Raw genomic sequence first — 20,462 nt, 5'->3', positions numbered from 1 at the left:
AACAGTGTGTCTCTAAGCATTGCTGAAGCCGAATATGTGGCTCTATCATTGTGCATACAAGAAGTGTTGAGGACTAATCGCTATTGCTGGAGATGAAGGTCAAGATTAATGGTCCAGTAATGATGCACGAGGACAATCAAAGAGCGATTGCTATCGCGAAAATTGAAGGAAATCAAAGTCGTGCGAAGCACATTGATATACGCTATCATTTTGTCCGTGATCAAGTCAAAAACAAGGTAATCCAGCTGGAGTATATTGAAACCAAGTTACAGCTCGCTGATTTCCTGACCAAAACAATTTCGACAAAAAAGTTTCAATTTCTCGTGGCCACGACCAATATTGGAAACTTCTTGTTGAGGAGGAGTGTCGAAGTTGGAACATCAGGCGACGGTTCGTTGTCGTGCTGATGTGGCGGTTACTGTCGTGAATGACACAAGAAGAAGAGCAAGCGAAGCTGTTAAATTTAAGTACGTTACATGTATGAGGGTTTTATAAGAACGAATTTACTTTCCATTTCCCTACACAAAGACATTCTTACGCAGTGTGTTGTCATACCTCAACAAATTCATTTTTTTTTAATTCGTCAGTGGAAGTAGAAGACATCTTTAAACAACCTGCAATATCACACAATATTAGCTCAACTAAACACGTTAATAAACAATTTAGACGTGCTCTAATCCTGATACATTGCTCAAATTACTGGTTGTATTGCTAAAAGATAAATTTATTATTCCTCTTCTAAGAAATAAAATTCATGTAACGACACACCCCGTTACAGGTCTAATTCCTGGCTATCGTCATAGACTGCAAAATTGCATAATTGTCTCATTAGAGTGATCAAATCGAGTATGTAATTATTACCTCCACAATTAATTGTTATTACTTTGTTAAGCAGAAGTGGCAACAGATTATGTTGTTGTCTCGTATTGTTGTCGTCGCGTTGTTTGTGCTACAGATGGCAGGCAGGCGCTGTCGCGATCTGCACAATTGCTTTATCAATTTTTGATATCATTGTGACAGGGTGTATATAAGATTCCATTTGCCCGATTTCCTATTCATTTAGGTCGACTAGTTGCTACGAAAAAGCATGGTATTTATCTCTTTAGAAGAAGTAGTAGGCCATTCCGCCGATGCGGCCAGCTGCAACAAGAAGCATGTAACGCAATGTGGACTATATAAACCGACGATCCAAGTAGTGGTAACCCCCGGCTCGCCAGCCAAGCTACAGAACACCTCGATTGCTCGCACAGGACTCTTTTGTGTATCATCAGCAAGAGCATCTGCTTCGTCGATGTACTTCGTGCTGTACGTCTTCAACAACACCATGCGGCAGAATTATGTGCTTGGTAAAACCTCTGCCGACCGTGCGCAACTCTGCAATCGGATCCGTCAGATTGGAATCGAGTGCAAAGCCTCCGCGCGTTGTGGCTGCTTGCAGCGAATAATGAAGACGTCGCCAAGAACTATTACAAGGCGCGCGTGGAGCCACACTATTCAGTACGATCAATGCAGAGCGTTTCAGACATTTATCAACGACATGGCGCTGAATTTTGTTGACCAAAGTATTCAGTGCGAAGCAATGCAACGGACGCGGAATCTTCTCAAAGAATTCCTTGAGATTGCTGACCAGCGAATCATCGTAACCAACCTCGATCTCATTCATGTATCTTCAGCCGCATTGCCGGGAGCCGCTTCTGTCGACCTTCTCTCGTTTGGCCGCGACTCTGACGGCACGAGCGACGACAGCTTCGAGTGCTCAATTTGCTGCGGAAATTTGTCCGACGACTCTACGCAGCGTCTACCATGCGGCCACAATTATCACGCAGGATGCGTGCGTGTGTGGCTAAATCTCCAGCGAACGTGCCCTGTGTGTCTTTTGCAGCTGAATTCAAGCGTTACCTTGAGCATAAATGTAATTGCATAGGTATTGTAAATAACTAGTATTTGGCAGCTGATTATTGTTAAGTCGATAGATTTTATACTGTGTCGTTTGTCTTAGTTTACGGTGTAGCAAGGCTAGCTACCGAGCCTCGATGCTTCTATTTCGCTAGCTAGATACTGTTTTTGCAGATTTAGTGCAGGCCTTCTTGTCATCCTCGTAATACGATGTGCCGTATGCCAAGAAAAACTCCTCGTGCACTGCCACCTCCTTCCACGTGACAATATACAATTGATTTAAAATAATCGAGCTTGTCGTGTCCTGTGGATTCTCTATCACGCAACCGGGCACAAGGATGCAATTGTTGTAAAATCCTGAAGCGTCCCAATAAATATTAGCAGGATATTCGTACACACGATCGTTCGGAAAGCCGCCGGCAGAGCCGTCTGCATCCACTAATCCATCAAAAGGCATCAACCGGTGGCCATACTGTGTCTGAAACTTATCGACGTCACGTACGGTACCATTAACGACAACAAAAGTTTCCCCCAACTCCCCGCAACGCGCTACCTTATTCAAACCGTCGTGGTGCATTTCTTTGGTTATTCGGCGGACTCCAAAAATACAGACGACGGAAAACGCAGGCCAAGGATGATTAGATAGATTAAATAGTCCTCTTCCTGCATTAGGAATGCCGGAAATCGCGACGCCGACAGTGCCATTATCATTCGTTTCCTGATATGTTATGGTTCTCAAATTAACTTTTTTGAAATTGAGCCTCGGGGGCCTTGGAATTCGTCGCTTCACTGCTGCGAGCTCGGCATCTGTAAGCTCGGAATGAGGCGAGCTAGAGGCTTCGCTTTCAGTGACAGGAGACGATGAAGCACTACTGCTCTCTAGTCGTCGCTTTTTCCTGGAACGACAAGAAAGCACAGTATCAAAACCTTGATCATATATATATATATATAGACAACGGCGTGACGTACTTAATGTCTTTGTCGAATGCTGCGTATATCTTCATTTGCCGTGAAATCATACTTTTCATTGCTGACGAGTAAGCCTTCATTGGATTCCTTGTTGCCAAAACCTTTTGACAAAGTTTGACCAAGTGCACGGATGGATTCGCCACCTGATGATGGCGACAACGATTGCAAAGTTCTTTTATAATATAGCAAAAATCAGACTTGGAGGTGACTTTGGCTATCATTTCACGTGCCATAGTATCGAGCTTAAATACTGTCGTCAATTCTGCGACTAGAGCACTGGAATTTACCTTCGACTCGTCTTCAACTAACTTGAGAAGCACGTCCGTGGCAGGACTGTTTGCAAATTGAATCGTCTTGACTCGCCTTACCTTTCCAAACACAAAAGCTGAGGGATTTTGACACTTAACACACTCCATTTTCTTCCACATATCCTCTAGTAAGAAGCGATCAATATCAGATACTGCACGCACAGCCGTTGAATCCAAATCCCATGTACACAAAAATGCATCCCGCAGCAGACCCAAAGCGTCTTTTACGCGTTTTCTCTTCTCAAGGTTTGATTTGGCAGAAGAGGTTGACGCGTGGAGCAGCCATGGCATTATCGATTTTGCGTAATGATGCAGAAACATTTCACCACCCCGCCTACCTCCTTTCTCTGTCAGATCCCAGTTGTTGTATCCATAATATTTCGCATTCAGGTCAAGAACGACATCGAGCTCGTCTAATTCCTGAGTTGAAGCCCGTCCAAGATATATTTCCCACGGCCCTGGCTGAATTTCATGCTTCTTCATAAATGCTACAACCTCGGGTGGTGGTCTAACGGGAGACGATGAGGAGTCGGACAACAAAGGAATCTCACGCCTTAAAATTTCAAACGAATCATCAATCTTGAGGATCAGGTCGTCTTTACCGGCATCCGCACTTGCTAAAGGAGCTGCGTACTGCAGGCCCCACTTAGACCAGAACTCAAACACTGCTCGAATATTCGGCTGTCGGCCACACAACATAAATTAGATCGATATGCACATAAACCAAAGAGAATGATTCAATACGTACGTACATTGTGCTTTGCATCTTTCTGCAGCTTTTGAGCCAACTCGAACAAAATCTTCTCAAGCGATAACATCAATGCTGATTCACGCATCTTTACATTTCGCTCTTGTTGCGGATAACTCGCTCGCAAAGACTTGACGACATCGTGCACAACATACACGATGCTTGCTCGTGCCTTTGAAGACTGCATTGCATTCATCGTCTGTGCTAGTTTCTGGCAAATCGCATTATGAAAATGCTGATGACAGATAATAAATTTCGAGCACGCCTATATATAATTTATGCGTAAGTTTTCATCTGTATAATCAATCCAGGACAACACGCACCTGTATTGCCGATGGCTTCGTATCCAACTGATCAATTAACAAGTCAAACTCCAGCATCGGGTCGCCAAATGTGTCTGAAATCGCCTTGGCCGTCGATTCCAACTCCTCCATCCCTTTCATTCGCTCTTGCAATTTTTCTTCCATTTCAACATTGACTTCCGACACAATGAATCCAATCACCACGCCATTTCGGTCTGTGCACAATGACTTAATCGAATCTGGACTCGCTCCTGCAATACTCGCAAACAGCAACCAATAAGCTTTCATACGCAAAACCCATCACTGCCTTTGCACCTTACCACTTTTTCGTAACCGGTGAAGACATTTTAGACTTTTAAGTACCACAGGAACCAGCAAATACAGCGTAAAATTAAACGTAGAGGCCACGAATTGCACGCACAATGCGCACTCGTGTTTCTTCATGTAGGCTTTCATGTCCTCGCAATTTTTCGCAAAAAACTTACAAAAGAAGCCTTTCTGTGGAATTGCGGATAACTTAGCCTTCGTAGAAATCGCTAGACGACGAGGAAATTCTCGTAGTAGCGAGCGTTTCTCGGCCGGTAGCCGTCCTAACAAGTCGATTGAGCGGCCCTGAAATTTTACGTCCAGCTGCCAATTATCGCTCATTCTGAGCAATCCACAAACTTTAATGCGATGGCAGTACTCTAGGCTTTAAAGTAGCAAGTTCGAAAAGCAGTGAAAAACTAGAGCTTGAAAGCAGCTTCACGCGGAGTACAGGCGTCAAATTCGATATTCGAGCGCGCGCAAGGCCTTGGGAGCCTTCAAAAATAGGAGTAAGTTTAGCGCGTATAGGCTCGTAGTTGTTGCGATGCGATTCCCTCGCAACTGAGCTAGGCGGTGAAATGGGAGATTATCCTGAGAGGACTTGCTTAGTATACAAAATACTATGCGCGGATTGGCTAAAACATTGTTTTCAAGAGAAAAAAGACAAACGCGAGATGATTGGAGCAAACCTTAATTTCCATAAGCATCTGATGATCCGAGGATGTGCGGAGCTCATAGAATTAGTGTCATTAGCTTACCATCAGTACTGAATGAAACATGCGGAGTTCGAGAACGCAGTTTCACCCCAAACTCGCTTCGCTGAACTCGAGAATTGTGAGCTAGGGTATTTATCGCGACTGATCACGTGGCTTACACAGGTTGTATATTCCTCAGTTTCTAAGGCTTGCATCTGATAAGTTGAGCAGCCCCGTCGACGCTTCAATTGCGCTCATTGTTCCAACGTTACTAGGTCGAGTTTTGAATTAGAAGTTAGCACTGATCTACTTTCAGCTGTTGAAGATTAATATTAATTAGTACCGAAAACGATTGAACCACTGCAATCGTTTTATAAAAGCTTGCGATGGCCGAATGACGACGCCTTGAACATTTGATACGAGCACAGTCGCTGCTCCTTCGTAGCTGCCGCAGCGTCAAGCAGGTACTGTTGTGACATTGAACGATCTGGATTAAGGCATGATGCGCGCATTATTGTCTGGAATGTAAAACAAAATTCAATCCATCTGTAGTTCTGGTGGCAATTGCTATTTACGAACCAAGGTTGATAGATGGATGGATGATCCAGAGATAACGCCAGCAAATTTCTGGGCGAACGACATGACGTAATTTGTCAAGAGCTTGTTTCTAAATTAAGGATATTTGTGCAATATTAAAAGAGAAGTAATAAATTTTATTCTTATATGAGGAAAGAAAAAGAAGTACAAAAATTACTATCCCTTATAATTTTTGACTTAATAATTCCAATATAACCAAATTTAGTAATATTGAGGCAATGACACATTAGGTCTGTTGATTAATTTGCCAATCGTCACATGTAATGGGGCCGCACATCGGTTGGAGAACTGTTGTTATGGTACATTTACTTTATGAGTAAAATACCCATTTATCTAATTTTAAAATAGTTAGTTACTTAAATCCCATTTATTATGGGTAACCAATGTGGGCGCCACCAGATATAAATCTGGCGGCCGAAATTTATTTTATAAATAAGATAGGAAAAGGTTTTAGATTACATAATTAATTAAAGTGCAATTCCCTTTTTGATCTTAAAGCGTTTAGTGCCTTCCTAAGGCTTGCGCATTGATCTGTAAGAGATAGAAGCCTTTCTAAGGTATATACTCTTGGGCACTAGTGGCACTTGGTTCTACGACCCCCTGTATCCCTTGAACAAGTATTCATTAAGCTTTAATAGCTTGCACGACTCCCTGAGTTGGTAAACCCATCTCTTAGTTCTAAAGAATTAAGAGACTCTCTGAGTCTATAAGTCTTCCTCAGACTTAAGGAGCGAGGCAGCTCCGCTACACCTGGTAGCAGTCGTAGTCAATCTACACCTGAGTCTTTACAAGACGAAAAGCTCACTGAAATGGAAGAGATTTCAGAGCTTTCAGAGGCGCAACGTGCAGCTTCTGGCAAGCTCAAAATTATATTTGAGCTTGAAGATGTGGAGTTCATTATCTCCCAGGGACCAGAGGTCCTGCATGCAAGGCTTGAAGCCTTCATGCGATATGAAACCTCCCTGATCGGCCAGGTACAAGATCATTTAGCGGCATCTATGCCAACCCGGTACATTTGTACCTGATTTAGAACCAAAGGAACGCCCTCTGGCTGTCAATGTGAAGACATTCGAGGAAAAGAGGGAGAAAGTCTCCCTTTCTGGATTAAGCAGATGGAGATGTCCATTGATTCCGCCTTGTTCTTAACAGAACGGCAAAAGGTGGCTATGGCCATTTTCAAAGTCGGAGGTAGAGCGATGGGTGAGCACTATCGTGCGATACGTCCATAAACGATGCATTCCCTTCATGGGATTCGCTGAAGCACCAAATAACTAGCATGTTTGCATCGCCTTATCCGGCTTTTCACATGCGAGCATGGCTCCTAGCAACTCGAACGCCCTCATTGAGACTTTCCATAAAGATTGTTACAACAATTGCTTCTGTTGATCAATTGCACGGACGCTGTGGATCCTCCGCGCGTCGTTGTTCCTCGTAATGAGGCCGAAAACCGGTTAGTGGAGAAGTTTTATGCTTAAAAGGATTTGAAGTACCGAATCCTCTATGAGGCACACGATGCTGTCCTTGGTGGTCATCTCGGCAAAGAAAAGACCTACGGCTCTGTAAGCCAGATTTATTGGTGGTTTAAACTTTATAAATGGGTCAGCACATACGTTCGCACATGCGAAACTTGTTAACGGGTTAAACCCTTGGCGCATGCTGCTGCACCACTGGCAAGTCTACCCGTACCCGTAGGGTGTTAAGAGTCTCCACTGTCTTGCTATAAAAATAGGCAGTTTAATATGAAATTTAATATCACACATTTCAAAAGGGGTCGTATGGCATACATAAGAAGGCATTTTAACTTGCTAATTGGCGAATCAACAGCTGAACGCATCAAAAAAGAAACCAGCTGGTCCAGATCCTATTATTAAAACGCTTGTTTTAATCGTTGAATTTTTCATATTTTACTCTTTTCCAATTATCGAAGATCGCTTTAAGTCAAGTTTATATCTTGCAAGAAAATTGCGGCCATAACAGGCATATATATTAGTACAAAAAGCAAAGAAAGCAATACCGCTGCTGCCATTTTTTCTGGATATATTTTATAAAGTGAGGCAAGAACAATTGTATTAGTAGCAAGCGGAGCCACGCATAGCAGCTGTAATGCATTATAATAATTAGTATCCAGCTGCCCAAATATAAAACGGTCTAATAAAATGAATATTAAAAAAAGATTCGGCCGGTAACTGTGGCATAGTGGTCTTTGTTGACCGATTGAGCAAAATTGCTCACTTAGCGGCAGTGTCAGATACCATGGTGGTAAAGGCACAGCAAGGCTGTTCATCGATCGCGTATTTCGACAACACGGTTTGCCAGTGTCAATTGTCTCTGATCGGGACCCCCGTTTCACGGGAAAATTTTGGAAATCAATTTTCCGAGTGCTTGGCATCAGATTGGACAAGTCAACAGCGGAGCATCCTCAGACCGATGGTCAAACTGAACGTGTCAATCGAGTCTTTGAGGACGTCTTGCGTAGTGTGTATGCTCAGAGACCAAGCGCTAGAGCTCAATGCTCCCAGTGGTGGAAATTTGCGTTAAAAAAACGCTGTCCATGCCTCTACAGACTACCTCCGCTCTATGTGAACGGTCTCACACAGCCACCCGTTCCGTTAACGATCCCAATGCGTGCTTCAGGGCTCGGTTGGGGAAAATAAGCCGATAGGCTTGCTGATATCAGCCCTGTAGCCGTTCGGAAACAAGTAAGCGAGTTTCTCGCGACGCGAATTAGTGTCATGCAAGGGATACGATGGTTGATAGCCAAGACAAACACAAAGAACAAGCAGATGCCAAAGGCAGTGGCTGTATTAATTCTTATATGGTCGGAGACCGAGTTTTACTAAACGCTAAAAGTCTACCTTCCAACTTGGTTTCCACGGTCTTCAAGACCAAATTGCGCCCGCGCTTTATTGGACCATTTACGGTCGTGGCCAAGAAGGGCCTAGCTTATACGCTTAACCTTCCTTGCAAGCTGCGTACACACCCAGTGTTCTACGTTGGCTTGCTTAAACTATATCGGGACCCTTCCCACGTGGACTTAAAGGCACTTGCGCCAAGACAGGCGGTCGTACCACAGATTGCTGCATCGTCACCAATGTATCCAGCTGACCCTCTAAACGATGTATTTGACGCTCCAGCAGCGAAAGACGATTCTGAACAGCCTCAAAGGAGCTCTCAACACGAGCAAGGACCTCACGAAGAAGTTCACCTCTTGCTTTAAAGCATCAAATGCCTCTACCGAGTGTCGGCCCCCTCCCGCGCTGCTTGGTGCGTGGGGGAAACTTCAGCTTCACGTGGAGAAACTTTTAAAGCGACGTCGTCGTTAGGGTAAATACCAGTATCTGGTGAAGTGGCTAGGTACCCCTCCTCTGAAAACCTTTTCGGCAAGATTGCCCGTACGCCATTGACGTTTTTGAGCGCCGAGCTCAGGGTCAACTCGCGTCAAACTTCGCTTCGAACAACTAGAAGTGGGATTTGGTGGATCTATAGCCTCAGTGCGGCTTTGATCCATGCTTCGGTTGTATGACCAACCGAAGCACTGAAATATCGGCTCGACCTTTCTTCGTTATGTGGCATAAAAGCCAAACGAAACTGGCCTTTGGCCTTAACCTTGGCGAAATCGAAGCGAAGCTTCCAACCCAAACGAACATCAGTCCCATCCGCAGCCTCTCTGATATTCCAAATATTACGGAGGCGGTGAACTCGGTGAACCCAGTTTTTCAAATTAGACTTCTTTTTCACTCCTCGTTTCGTTTGGAACCAAAATGATCGGAATTTCCCTCATTGAGGTCACCGAAGCCCCACGGGCTTAATCACGTTAACGCGTCAGATACTGACTTCGCGTCATTACCTTTGGCGTAAGGTATCGCTCATGAAGAGCGTCACGAGCAGCGATCTCCTCCGGCTTCCTCGCTGGGTCCCCGGAGATCCAGATGGCCAAGCTGTGACCCGCTATCTCTTTGAGACGCTCGTCTACACTAAGCGGAGTGAATCTATATTCACTATGAGCCTTAGCTTTCGCTATCTCGGCGGCTCGAAGACGAGCTTTCCTCTCTAAGGATTATCCGCTCTTGCTCTTCATCGAGCGGATTTGTAAAAAAGTTGGACTCAGGGTCTCGTGTCCTGCTCAATACAGTTGAGACATCGCGGCACCACGTTCTGCGAACGGATTTAGGACCCGCCGACGTTCATCTGGAGAAGGAGGCGTGGAAGAGCGACGCACTTTCTCCTACTTCTCTGATGAAGAGTGACTTTTAAAGTCCACCATTCCGTCATCGTCGAGGAAGGTGCTCAGAGTCTGTGACTCACGCTTTATTGTCATAGGGCAAGGGAATACAACACACAACCAAACGGTTAGCTGCTAATATTCCAACCTTAAAGAGAAAATGAAGCGAATGTTATCACTCGGTGTCACTACTCTGATGAGGAGGGTGTAATGGGCCCCACATCGGTTGGAGAACCGTTGTTGTGGTACAATTTATTTCATGGGTAAAATACCCTTTAATCCCACTGTAAATAGTTAAGTACTTAAAGCCCATTTATTATGAGTACCAAATGTGGTCGCCGCCAGATATTAATCTGGCGGCCGAATTCTATTTAAATTAGCTAGGAAAGGTTTTAGATTAAATAAATTAATAAAGTGCAGTTCTTCTTCGGACCTTAAAGCGTTAAGTGCCTTCTTAAGGCTTGAGCATTGATCTGTAAGAGATAGAAGCCATTCAAAGGTATATATTGTTAGGTATTAGTTGCCACTTCGTTCTACGAACTCCTGAATTCCTTAAACTAGGATTCATTAAGCTTTAATAGCTTGTGGACGATTTTCTGAGCTGTTATCCCATAAGTTCTATAGAACTAATAAACTGAGTCTATTAGTCTTCCTCTGACTTTAGGAGCGATGTAGCTCCGATACACTAGTACTGAAGCAGTACTAGCGAAAGGTAACCCGTTACACCTGGAAGTCCGTTCAACGGCCTACACACGTCCCATCCAACATGGACAACTTGGATGAAGAAGGAGAGAGCTAATATGACTTTCTTGAAGGCTTCCGCGCAACGCATAAAAAGGTTCATTCGTTTGAGTGACCTTAGATGGAGAGCAGTCGAACAAATATCCAGTACACTGCGGTATTTATCAAGCAAGGGTGTGGAAATCCTTGCCCACAGCCGCACATCACTAGCAAAGCAGTCACCCGCGCAGATCGAGATGATTAAGTTTCTGCCTAAGCAATGCTTGAGATGGACTGGTCTGCACTCACACACATTCCGTGTTATAACGGCCCACAGACCAAAGACGTATTGGCAGTGAGCCACTCGGAATGCATCAGATCAGTTACTGTGATGTGCTACGCGCTTTTGTAGCGGAGCTGCCGTGCTCCTCAAAGCAGAGAAAGGCTTCAAGATTCAGAGAGTCACTTAGTCCTATAGAAATAAGAGGTTCAACAACTCAATGAGTTGTACAAGCTCGTAGAGCTACACGAATCGTAGTTAAAGGGATGCAGGGGTTCGTAGAACCAAGTGGCAACTAGTCCCCGAGAGCATATACCTTAGAACGATTTATTACTCTCGTAGATCAACGCGCAAGCCTTAGGAACCCACTCGACGCTGTAAGAGAATTTAAATTAATTTTATAAATCTAAAAAAAAAACTTTACTTTAGCTAAATTTAAAATAGATTTCGACTACCAGATTTAAATCTGGCGGCTGCCCCATGTGTTGCCCATAATAAATGGGATTTAAGTATTTATTTGTTTTATATAGAACAAAAGGATGTTTTATCCATCAAGTAAACTATACAACGCATCTTGTTGGCGCTAAAGCCCCCGACAAACCAGTAAACCTCCAGTGCTCAGACATGGAGTCGCTCTTTGATCATGGCCTGTTCCGAATACCCGATAAGCAGCTTTTCGGCCAAGTGTCAACTATCCGCGGATTGACACGTCGGCCACTCTAAAGCCGCGAATGACCAGAACATGCAAGGGATGGGCAATACTGGAACAACCCGAAAATGTTTTTTGATATTGCAAAAAGATGAGAAAATATTGGTGTCTTACCGAACAATAAGGCACCGATCGTTGCCTCGACAATTTAGAATAAAAACTGCTGATGTAAAGGATGAACCCGTTCGATGTCACGCAACGATCGAGTGAAATTAGTTATATTTGTACAGCTGCAAATCCTATCAATTACAGGTTTAAAGTCAAAAACAGCCAGCTTCTCGATCTGAGCTCAACGATGCTGGTGGACTCGTCCTGAGTAATAGTCTGGTCTCCTCGAGGAAATTTCGGATGTACTATTTGCAGAATAAACGGCCGACGACTCTTTGAGAGGCGGGCATCGGCTATGCTCACCCTTATGGCACTTGACTATACGCAAAAGTAGTGGCCTGTTAGTGGATCTCCTCGGTACAGTAAATTTTAATATTTCCCTACTTAAGAAAATTCATTCGTACAGTCATAATCACTATACCGTGTGACAGGTCAAGGTTGTCGCCCAGCCCCAATAGATCTCCGATCTGCTGCCGTCGCTCATTCCGCATTCAGTCGAGCCACGCAGAGTTGCCGTACCCTCAACCTTGCAGTCACAGCAATGACTGCATTATCGCTCAGCAATGCAGCAACTTATGGTACTGCGGGTGCCACAAATTCCAAGAGCTTTGACGTGAGTCCGCGTCGCCGCTTGTCGAAATGGTACATTAACATGTTCATGATCAATTTTGTTGAATTCGCCGCCGAGTCCTCTCGTGGCGTCGTGCTGGCCACACTTTTTCTCTATACCAAGTCACTGGGTGGTGATCTGGCCTTCATGGGTATGCTGACGTCGCTTTTTTCAGTCGGGCGGCTGATCTCGTCGACAGTCTTCGGTTGGATGTGCGATCACTACTCATTTCGGTCTGTTTACATCGCATCGTCGATCATTTGTCTGGTAGGAAATATTATCTACTTGATTGCAGATCAGCACGTGGCTAGCAGCTTGGTAGCGTTAGCCGTCAGTCGATTCATTGTCGGCTTCGGAGCTGGTAATCGCAGTGTCTGTCGTGCTGATGTGGCGTCAATTACTACAATTAATCAGCGACTTCCGTACTTGACACTGCTGGCTACAGTCGTATTTCTTGGCTATGCTTTGACGCCAGGACTTGGAAGTCTCGTGGCCAATACGGACTCGTTTGTATTGGGTATCCACTTTAATAAGTTCACGTCGCCTGGCATGATCCTGATTATTTTTAATATCTTGACAATCGTTGGGATGCTCACGGTCTATGATGAGTCGGTAAGTGTTCACGATGGACCGCTGGAGTCTCCGCGAACAGCCGCTACAAGCAATACGCTCAGTGACCCGACAACCATGCCCGACCGTATCGTAAACATTGGTGCCACAGTCTTTATCTTTCTAAATTTCAATGCACGAGGGATTCTGTCCGTGTTCGAGACGGTAAACATACCGCTATTCATTGAAGCTACTGGCCGGGACCCCGAAAGCGTGAGCGCTGTAGTAGCCGCGTCTAATTTCCAATTTTACCTTGGACTGCTGGGTCTCCTCTCATATTTTTCGATCGAGTACTTCCGCCACAACCTCAAGGATGTCACATGGGTGCAAATTGGGTTCTTGACACTGCTAGGGGGCAATATTTTGCTAGTGATGGCCCCAGCGCAACTGCCTTTTGCGCAACTTGCACTTGCTGAGTTTCTTGTATGGAGCGTAGGTTGCCCCATTACAACTGCTGTGGTGCTGGCAGCATTTTCAAAGCTGCTTGGCGGTCGACCCCAAGGTACACTCATGGGCCTGCTCGGGTCTGCTGCTTCGATTTCTCGTATTGTGCTTCCACTCCTTCCGGCCGCGCTTCCATCGTTAACCCCAGTGTTCTGGATTAACGTCGTTCTCTGCGCAAGCAGCATGGTGCTGCTGTGGTGGTACAGCAAATTGGTGCACATGACGAAGACAGCTATGCTTGCTGACGTCGAAAGCGCATTCCGGATCGCATCGCCTGCAAATGATCCGCGCTCTCCACTAGGCTCGGACAAAGTTGATTTTCCAGACAAATAGCTGTGATCACTCTTCTGATACATTTGCTGATTTTATGTGACGCTTAGCCGAGTGAGGAGCTGTATTTTACACTATTGCGTTTGTCTATTAATTTTAACTGTGCCAGCTTTTGAAACTGAACATCACTCGCTTTATGTGTAATGCTTTTGTTAAGTTTGGTTTAAATCCTCCAGAATTTACACGAAAAAAAGCTTAAGCAACACAGTGCGACACCAAGCCAATCAGTGTTTATTTTTCGTGTTCGGGTGCTTACTAAGACGAAGCTCAAAGATATCGAAATTCTAAGTCTCGGCCATGCAAAAGACCGTCATTTCCATTTCTACAACTAAAGTTCAACCAATCAACACATCAAAGCCGTTTTTTAAATGAGATCGATTTTTACAATTTCCAGCATCTGTTTGTAGTGTATCTTATCCTTTTACGAGCTCAAAGCAAACTCCAAGTTGCAGCATTTTACATAACGCTCCAAAAACCCATCTGGTAGGTGTGTTTGAAGATGTATGACTCAACAAAGCCCGGATACGTGATAGTAGAGGTAGGGTAATTGTAAATGAGCGCCTTGCGCTCAACTTTAGGATCTTTGAACCTCAATTTGTTCTTGCGCGCTTCATTAATAAAGAAAGTTGCAAAGAAATTACCAGCAGCAACACCTTCGCGCGAGTGATTAATAACCTCGTATGGAATGCCATCTTCGTACTCGCCATACTCGAAACTGTTCTTTTCGGGGTGAAATTGCACAGCATAAACAGGGTACCGTTTCGCCTCGATGGCCGAAATAAACTCTATCCCCTTTCTATCTACATTCGTGGATAATACATTAAAGAATTTGGCGAGGGATGAGTACTGATCAAACCTCTCGGGCGTAATTCCAAGCTCATGGTTGTTCATTGTGATGGCCTTTTCTCCAAGCCATGAGAAAAGCTCAAGGCTGGCTTGGCTAAACAGCCGACTGGTACGCGCAGATTCTGTAAAGTTCAAAGGGAGAGTAATGTTCATGGAGTCGAGGTTTTTGGTGAGCGAGTCCGTGTCGTTCGTCGTTAGTTGAATGAGCCATTCGAAGCCAAGGCATGTGGCCCATACGGGGAAGTGCACACCCTGATCATTTAAGCCCAGCGCTTGATGGTATAACCATTCAGCACGGTCATTGACCGCAGCAGCGCCTCCAGGAAACAGCAGCCCATTGAGCTGTGGCAGCAGCTGCTCAAGATACGGCTTCGGTGCGCTGTAAGGGATGGGTACGACACGACCCCCGGCGCTTTCCACCCACTTCACGTAGGACGCTGCAATGTAATCACCATGATAGGAACTAGGGTGCGCGAACACGCCGATGATGGGTCCGCGATCGCTCGCAGTGGTGATGGGGAGGCCGATGGCAGCGTAAATCATAAGCGCCTTGAGTTTCATTGCGAAAATGATGATATGACTTGGACTGGTGACATGATTGGTGGGACGATTTTTTTCGAGTAATTAAATCGACAAGTTGCTTGAAAATCACCGAGTGTTAACAACTGTGTGCTTGGGCTATATCGTGCTAATTAAATGTAGGAGAGGAAAAGAATAATCCGGTTTAATCTAATCGTCAGTATTCTTAAATACATCTTTTGCTTGTTACATCATGTAGCCTTCAGTATTTGGTAGTTTCTAATTGACGTTAGTCTCGGCGTTAGATAAAATAATCACTACATTTAAGCACCATGATGCTCGACGCACAATTCACAAATATAACAAAAAAAGGTATTCCTTTTAGAAAAGAGTAGAAGCGGCGGTATGGCTCGAGCAACTCAAGATCTTGAGCAATCTTCTCGGCTGCCAACGCTGGATTCTCTAGCATTAGCAAGTGTGAGTTGCCCTTCATAGGCTCTCGCACTGTGTAGATAAGTGGTAATTTTCGCTCGAGCTCCTGAAACCGGTCACGAAACCACAATTTGGAGCGACTACCCCAGTGAAAAGTAATCGAGCACTTGGGTTGTTGCAACTCGTGATCTTTCAGCCACAAAGGCGGTTGACAGTATAATGATGCTTCAACATGTGGATGACAAGCCAAGGTTACAGTCCCATCCTCCTCATCATAAAACCCTCCTTGAAGATACCCAGCAAGGGTTTCGCGATCCCATTTCGCAAAATTCTTCAAATTGCAAAAATAATCTTTCGCTACAGCTCGAGAGGGCCACGAATTCTCGCGTTGAAGTGTCAGACCAACGAAGAAATCAATCATATAGCTGATTTCTGGCGATTTCTGTGTCAGCACGGGCTCGAACAGGATGAGGCCGTCAAAAGTGCCCGGGTGAGCAACTTCTGTGGCCCAGAGTCCTGCAGACCCCATCGAATGGCCGATACCAATGAATTTGTGTTGAATGAGGCCCTCTGGATCATCTCTTCTAATTTGATCTTTCGATTTAGCCACTTGTTCTTGGACGGCTTGAGCCACCCAGTGAACGAGATCGTGTGACTCATTCCACACGCGTGGGGCTATTGGATTACTCAAATCCACTTTGAACGACAGCACCACCGTTGAGTCGTGCTTGTCGCCATGGTACGGAAAATCGAACGTGGTGAAGTTGGTAGAAACATTCTGCAATACATATGACTCCTTGAGTCGCCGAATAATCGGATTCCATGTTTCTTTGCAGAATCCACCACCATGAGCGAACAAAAGCGTAACATTGGTCTTGCTCATCATGAATGGTATCACTCAATGTCCACCACTTTACGAAGAAAATAAAGAATGAGGACAGTAAAGTGGAAAGCCTGCGGGCAGCTATTTGTTTGTCGAGTTCTGCGACGTTGACGTTATTTCAAATCTCGTTTCTTGCACAATTCTTTTTCACATATGGCAAACATCGTGATGGATTTGCATCATGAATTAACGAGGTATGTGTAAAATGTATCGTGTTATCGCATTACAGATAAATGAAGCCCTTTATGTATTAATTCCATGATGAGGTCATTTAAGCAAAGCAACAATGTTCCTGTCCCTTTAGACAAAACTTGTAATTGGGCACACATCGGTTGGAGAACCGTTGTTGTGGAACATTTACTTTATGTATAAAATACCCTCTTATCCTATTCTAGAATAATTACTTACTTAAATCCAATTTATTATTGTGGTCGCTGCCAGAAAAAAATCCGGCGGCCGAAATATAGAATCGCTTTAACGAAAAAAAAATTAAGAATGAGGACAGTAAAGTGGAAAGACTGCGGGCAGGAACATGTTTGACGAGTTCTGCGACGTTGACGTCATTGCAAATCTCGTTTCTTGCACAATTCTTTTTCACATATGGCAAACATCGTGATGGATTTGCATCATGAATTAACGAGGTATGTGTAAAATATATCGTGTGATCGCATTACAGATAAATGAAGCCTCTTTATGTATTAATTCCATGATGAGGTCATCTAAGCATAGCAACAATGTTCCTGTTCCTTAATTAGACAAAACTTGTAATTGGGCACACATCGGTTGGAGAACCGTTGTTGTGGTACATTTACTTTATGGGTAAAATACCCTTTTGTCCTATTCTAAAATAGTTAGTTACTTAAATACCATTTACAATGGGTAGCAAATGTGGTCGCTGGACGCGCTCAAAGAGAAAGACAGATAAGACTTTACTACAAGTTTTGTATTAGTTTATAATTAAGCTAGTTTTTAGTAGATCGACGTGAGGTTACGAGGTAGAAACTGTAACGGGGCACTGCCGACTTGTACTGCTTCAGTACATGTCCACTTCGCACTGCATCAGTGCGAGTGCCAGATAAAAATCTGGCGGCCGAAATATAGTATCACTCACTGAATACCACTTTTACGAAGAAAATAAAGAATGAGGACAGTAAAGTGGAAAGACTGCGGGCAGCTATTTGTTTGTCGAGTTCTGCGACGTTGACGTCATTTCAAATCTCGTGGCTTGCACTATTCCTGTTCACATATGGCAAACATCGTGATGGATTTGCATCATGAATTAATGAGGTATGTGTAAAATAAATCGGAAAGGATGTGCTCCTGTGAGAGGCTTATGCAACTGATGTCGTAACAAACACAGTTAAGAGTGCGTTGAGGGGGGGTCATACTCACAAAAATTCTAGGGTAGTGAAAAGAGCAATGACAAGTAGTCATGCGTCCGAATGTCCTGCACAGAGTAGAAAGCCTGTGGTAGTAGACAGCGAGCCGACAGCAAGTCAAGCGTCGCATGAACCGGCACAGTGCCTAGAGTTTAGTGCGGTTGGAAAGGATGCGTTAGCCAGGAAAGCAACGGCACCCGCTTCCTAGACAAAGGTCGTGGTGACTCGAAGGACGAGTACACGACAGATTAGGACGATCCAAGGTACGTTCAGACGAAGCAGTACCGGGCAATCCAACGCAGTGCAGTCCAACGAAGCGCGAACGGCGAAGAAGCGAGCGAACGGCAGCGAAGCAAGCGGACGGCAGAGAAGCAAGCGGACGGCAGAGAAGCAAACGGAAGGCCAACAAGTGCTACCACTTGTCAGGAATGAGGGTAAAATTTCTTACGATGGCTTACGCCATCGTAAGAAATGTTCTTCTGGTACCCCCGCTTCAGTGGGTACCACTCCCTTCGTCTGCCGCAAGAGATAACAGTGCTGTGCCTTCGGCTGCGGTTCGTGCAGCCGCAGGTGACGCACTGTTATCTCTTGCGGCAGACGGAACGAGGGTTTAAGGAGTATACCAAAAGTATCGGTTAGTAAAACAAATTTTAATTCAGTCATAAAAAATTACGACTGAATTAAAATTAGTTTTACTAACCGATACTTTTGGTATACTCCTTAAGGTATCGCCTATCTTAAATCTAATTCTTACTAAGTATCATCTCTCCTGATTGCGCAAACCTTTTATTTGTGTTTGTTACGGCGCATATGTAAAATTGAGTTAAAGAAAATGAATGGTTCCAAAAGATATATCGAAATGAGTGGTCAAGGGCTCAGCGAATTGACTGGTCCTTGCACCATTCACAAATATAAGCGAAAGTTTCGAGAAACGGTGTTATCAAGAAGCGCCGAGTTAAAAGCTTTTAATGGCCAAAACTTGCCAAGCATGGCTAGATAATATTTGCAAAAATAATTAATTATATAAAGTGCATGTTCACGCACTCGTCGAGTAGGAAACTAATCTCTACCGCTAAAAGTTAAATTCCTCCTTATATTTTTCACTCTTATCTCGATTGGGCAAGCAAACCATCTGAAGCGGCGTATGGCTCGAGCAACTCAAGATCTTAAGCAATCTTCACGGCTGCCAACGCTGGATTCTCTAGCACCAGCAACTGTGTGTTCTCTTCATAGGCTCTCGCATTGTGTAGATAAGTGGTAATTTTAGCTCGAGCCCCTGAAACCGGTCACATAACCACAATTTGGAGCGACTACTCTAGTGAAAGTAATAGAGCACTTGGGTTGTTGCAACTCGTGATATTTCAGCCACAAAGGCGGTTAACAGTATAAAGACGCTTCAACATGTGAATGAAAGCCAATATTACAGTCCCATCCTACTTGTTAATGTGCCCTTCTTGCAATTTAGCGATCCCATTTCGCAAAAATCTTCAAGTTGCAAAACGTTTCTTCCGCTACAGCTCGAGAGGGCCACAAATTCTTGCGTTGAAGTGTCAGGCCAACAAAGTAATCAATTGTTCAGCTAATTTCTGGTGCATTCTGGGTAAGCACAGGCTCAAACAGGATGAGGCCGTCAAAAGTGCCCGGGTGAGCAACTTCTATGGCCCCGAGTCCTGCGGACCCATCGAATGGCCGTGCAAGCGGGCACATCGTAATGCGGCCACGCTCTACTTAGACACACACCCTAGCACAGCGATGAAGCGGTTTAACCAGCTTCTCTTACGTGCAGTGAGGTAGTTGTGGTGGGCGCGTTAGCGACCTCACCCAAGGCACTAAGTAGTCTGGCTAAGTGTCGTCACGGAAGCGGTAATCCGGCTCCTCGTGCGCACTTACCAAGTAGGAAGTAGTTTTCAGACTGATTTATTTCTAATCGTATTAAATATAAATACCTATTTTTATTAGTCAAAACGTCATCTCTATAGATAACACTCAATATGTATTGCGAGCGTATCTTTCTAGATACCTCGCGTAACGGATGACGCTCACCGTCATCCCTCCTAATGTGAATGCACCCATGTGCATCACATACACAAGGGTTGGTCACAAATGCGCACCTTACCCGAGTGCTGGGTCTAATTATTTAAATTTAGTAATTGACCATCCCCTTAAGTACATTAAGTGTACTTAACGGGGACTGGATAAAATCAGGGCAACCTTAGTCCGTTACGCCATTCGCCCTTAAAGAACAAATTTTTACTTTAAATTCGTCAAAGAGGAGCGAGGAACTGCGAGCAGCTTTACGCGCCGGTAGCTTCACCGCCCCCTCACCCGAACGACGCTCGACTCACAATCGGCGTCACCATCGGCCTCCTTTGAGGATGGGGGTATGTGACCTCATTTGGGTCTACAAACCGTTTCAGACGACCCACGGAAAATACGCGGTGCGTATTCATATACGGGGGAAGGGTGAGCCTATCGTTTAGGTCTTCAACCTCTTCTACCACCGTAAAGGGCCCAATGAGACGCGGCAACAACTTCGTAGTACCTCCAGGT

General features: G+C 44.6%; 6 protein-coding genes across 6 annotated transcripts; 2 read left to right on the top strand and 4 right to left on the bottom strand.

Annotated features, from left to right (window-relative positions):
- Window positions 1-1,324: 1,324 nt before the first annotated feature.
- On the top strand, window positions 1,325-2,011 carry CCR75_001494 (uncharacterized protein; the record flags this gene model as incomplete). The annotated part of the gene is made up of 2 exons (XM_067959597.1): window positions 1,325-1,867; window positions 2,000-2,011. 2 exons carry the CDS (start codon window positions 1,325-1,327, stop codon window positions 2,009-2,011), a joined length of 555 nt encoding a protein of 184 aa, XP_067822549.1.
- Window positions 1,911-4,871, bottom strand: CCR75_001495 (uncharacterized protein; the record flags this gene model as incomplete). The annotated part of the gene is made up of 5 exons (XM_067959598.1): window positions 1,911-2,792; window positions 2,866-3,854; window positions 3,926-4,186; window positions 4,245-4,474; window positions 4,544-4,871. The coding sequence occupies 5 exons, from the start codon at window positions 4,869-4,871 to the stop codon at window positions 2,048-2,050; spliced, it is 2,553 nt and encodes an 850-aa protein (XP_067822548.1). The 3' UTR covers window positions 1,911-2,047.
- A 7,530-nt stretch (window positions 4,872-12,401) lies between these two features.
- CCR75_001496 (uncharacterized protein) lies at window positions 12,402-13,856 on the top strand (the record flags this gene model as incomplete). The annotated part of the gene is made up of 1 exon (XM_067959599.1): window positions 12,402-13,856. One exon carries the CDS (start codon window positions 12,402-12,404, stop codon window positions 13,854-13,856), a length of 1,455 nt encoding a protein of 484 aa, XP_067822547.1.
- Window positions 13,857-14,309: 453 nt separating this feature from the next.
- On the bottom strand, window positions 14,310-15,260 carry CCR75_001497 (uncharacterized protein; the record flags this gene model as incomplete). Its single annotated transcript, XM_067959600.1, has 1 exon — window positions 14,310-15,260. One exon carries the CDS (start codon window positions 15,258-15,260, stop codon window positions 14,310-14,312), a length of 951 nt encoding a protein of 316 aa, XP_067822546.1.
- A 259-nt stretch (window positions 15,261-15,519) lies between these two features.
- CCR75_001498 (uncharacterized protein) lies at window positions 15,520-16,536 on the bottom strand (the record flags this gene model as incomplete). Its single annotated transcript, XM_067959601.1, has 1 exon — window positions 15,520-16,536. The coding sequence occupies one exon, from the start codon at window positions 16,534-16,536 to the stop codon at window positions 15,520-15,522; it is 1,017 nt and encodes a 338-aa protein (XP_067822545.1).
- A 2,542-nt stretch (window positions 16,537-19,078) lies between these two features.
- Window positions 19,079-19,507, bottom strand: CCR75_001499 (uncharacterized protein; the record flags this gene model as incomplete). The annotated part of the gene is made up of 3 exons (XM_067959602.1): window positions 19,079-19,188; window positions 19,350-19,423; window positions 19,473-19,507. 3 exons carry the CDS (start codon window positions 19,505-19,507, stop codon window positions 19,079-19,081), a joined length of 219 nt encoding a protein of 72 aa, XP_067822544.1.
- Between the last annotated feature and the right edge of the window lie 955 nt (window positions 19,508-20,462).

The sequence above is a fragment of the Bremia lactucae genome, linkage group LG1, assembly GCF_004359215.1.
Source record: "Bremia lactucae strain SF5 linkage group LG1, whole genome shotgun sequence".
In the NCBI taxonomy this organism is placed as follows: Eukaryota; Oomycota; class Peronosporomycetes; order Peronosporales; family Peronosporaceae; genus Bremia; species Bremia lactucae.
Note: the sequence above shows the minus strand (reverse complement) of the source record. Positions and strands in the feature narration are given on the sequence as shown.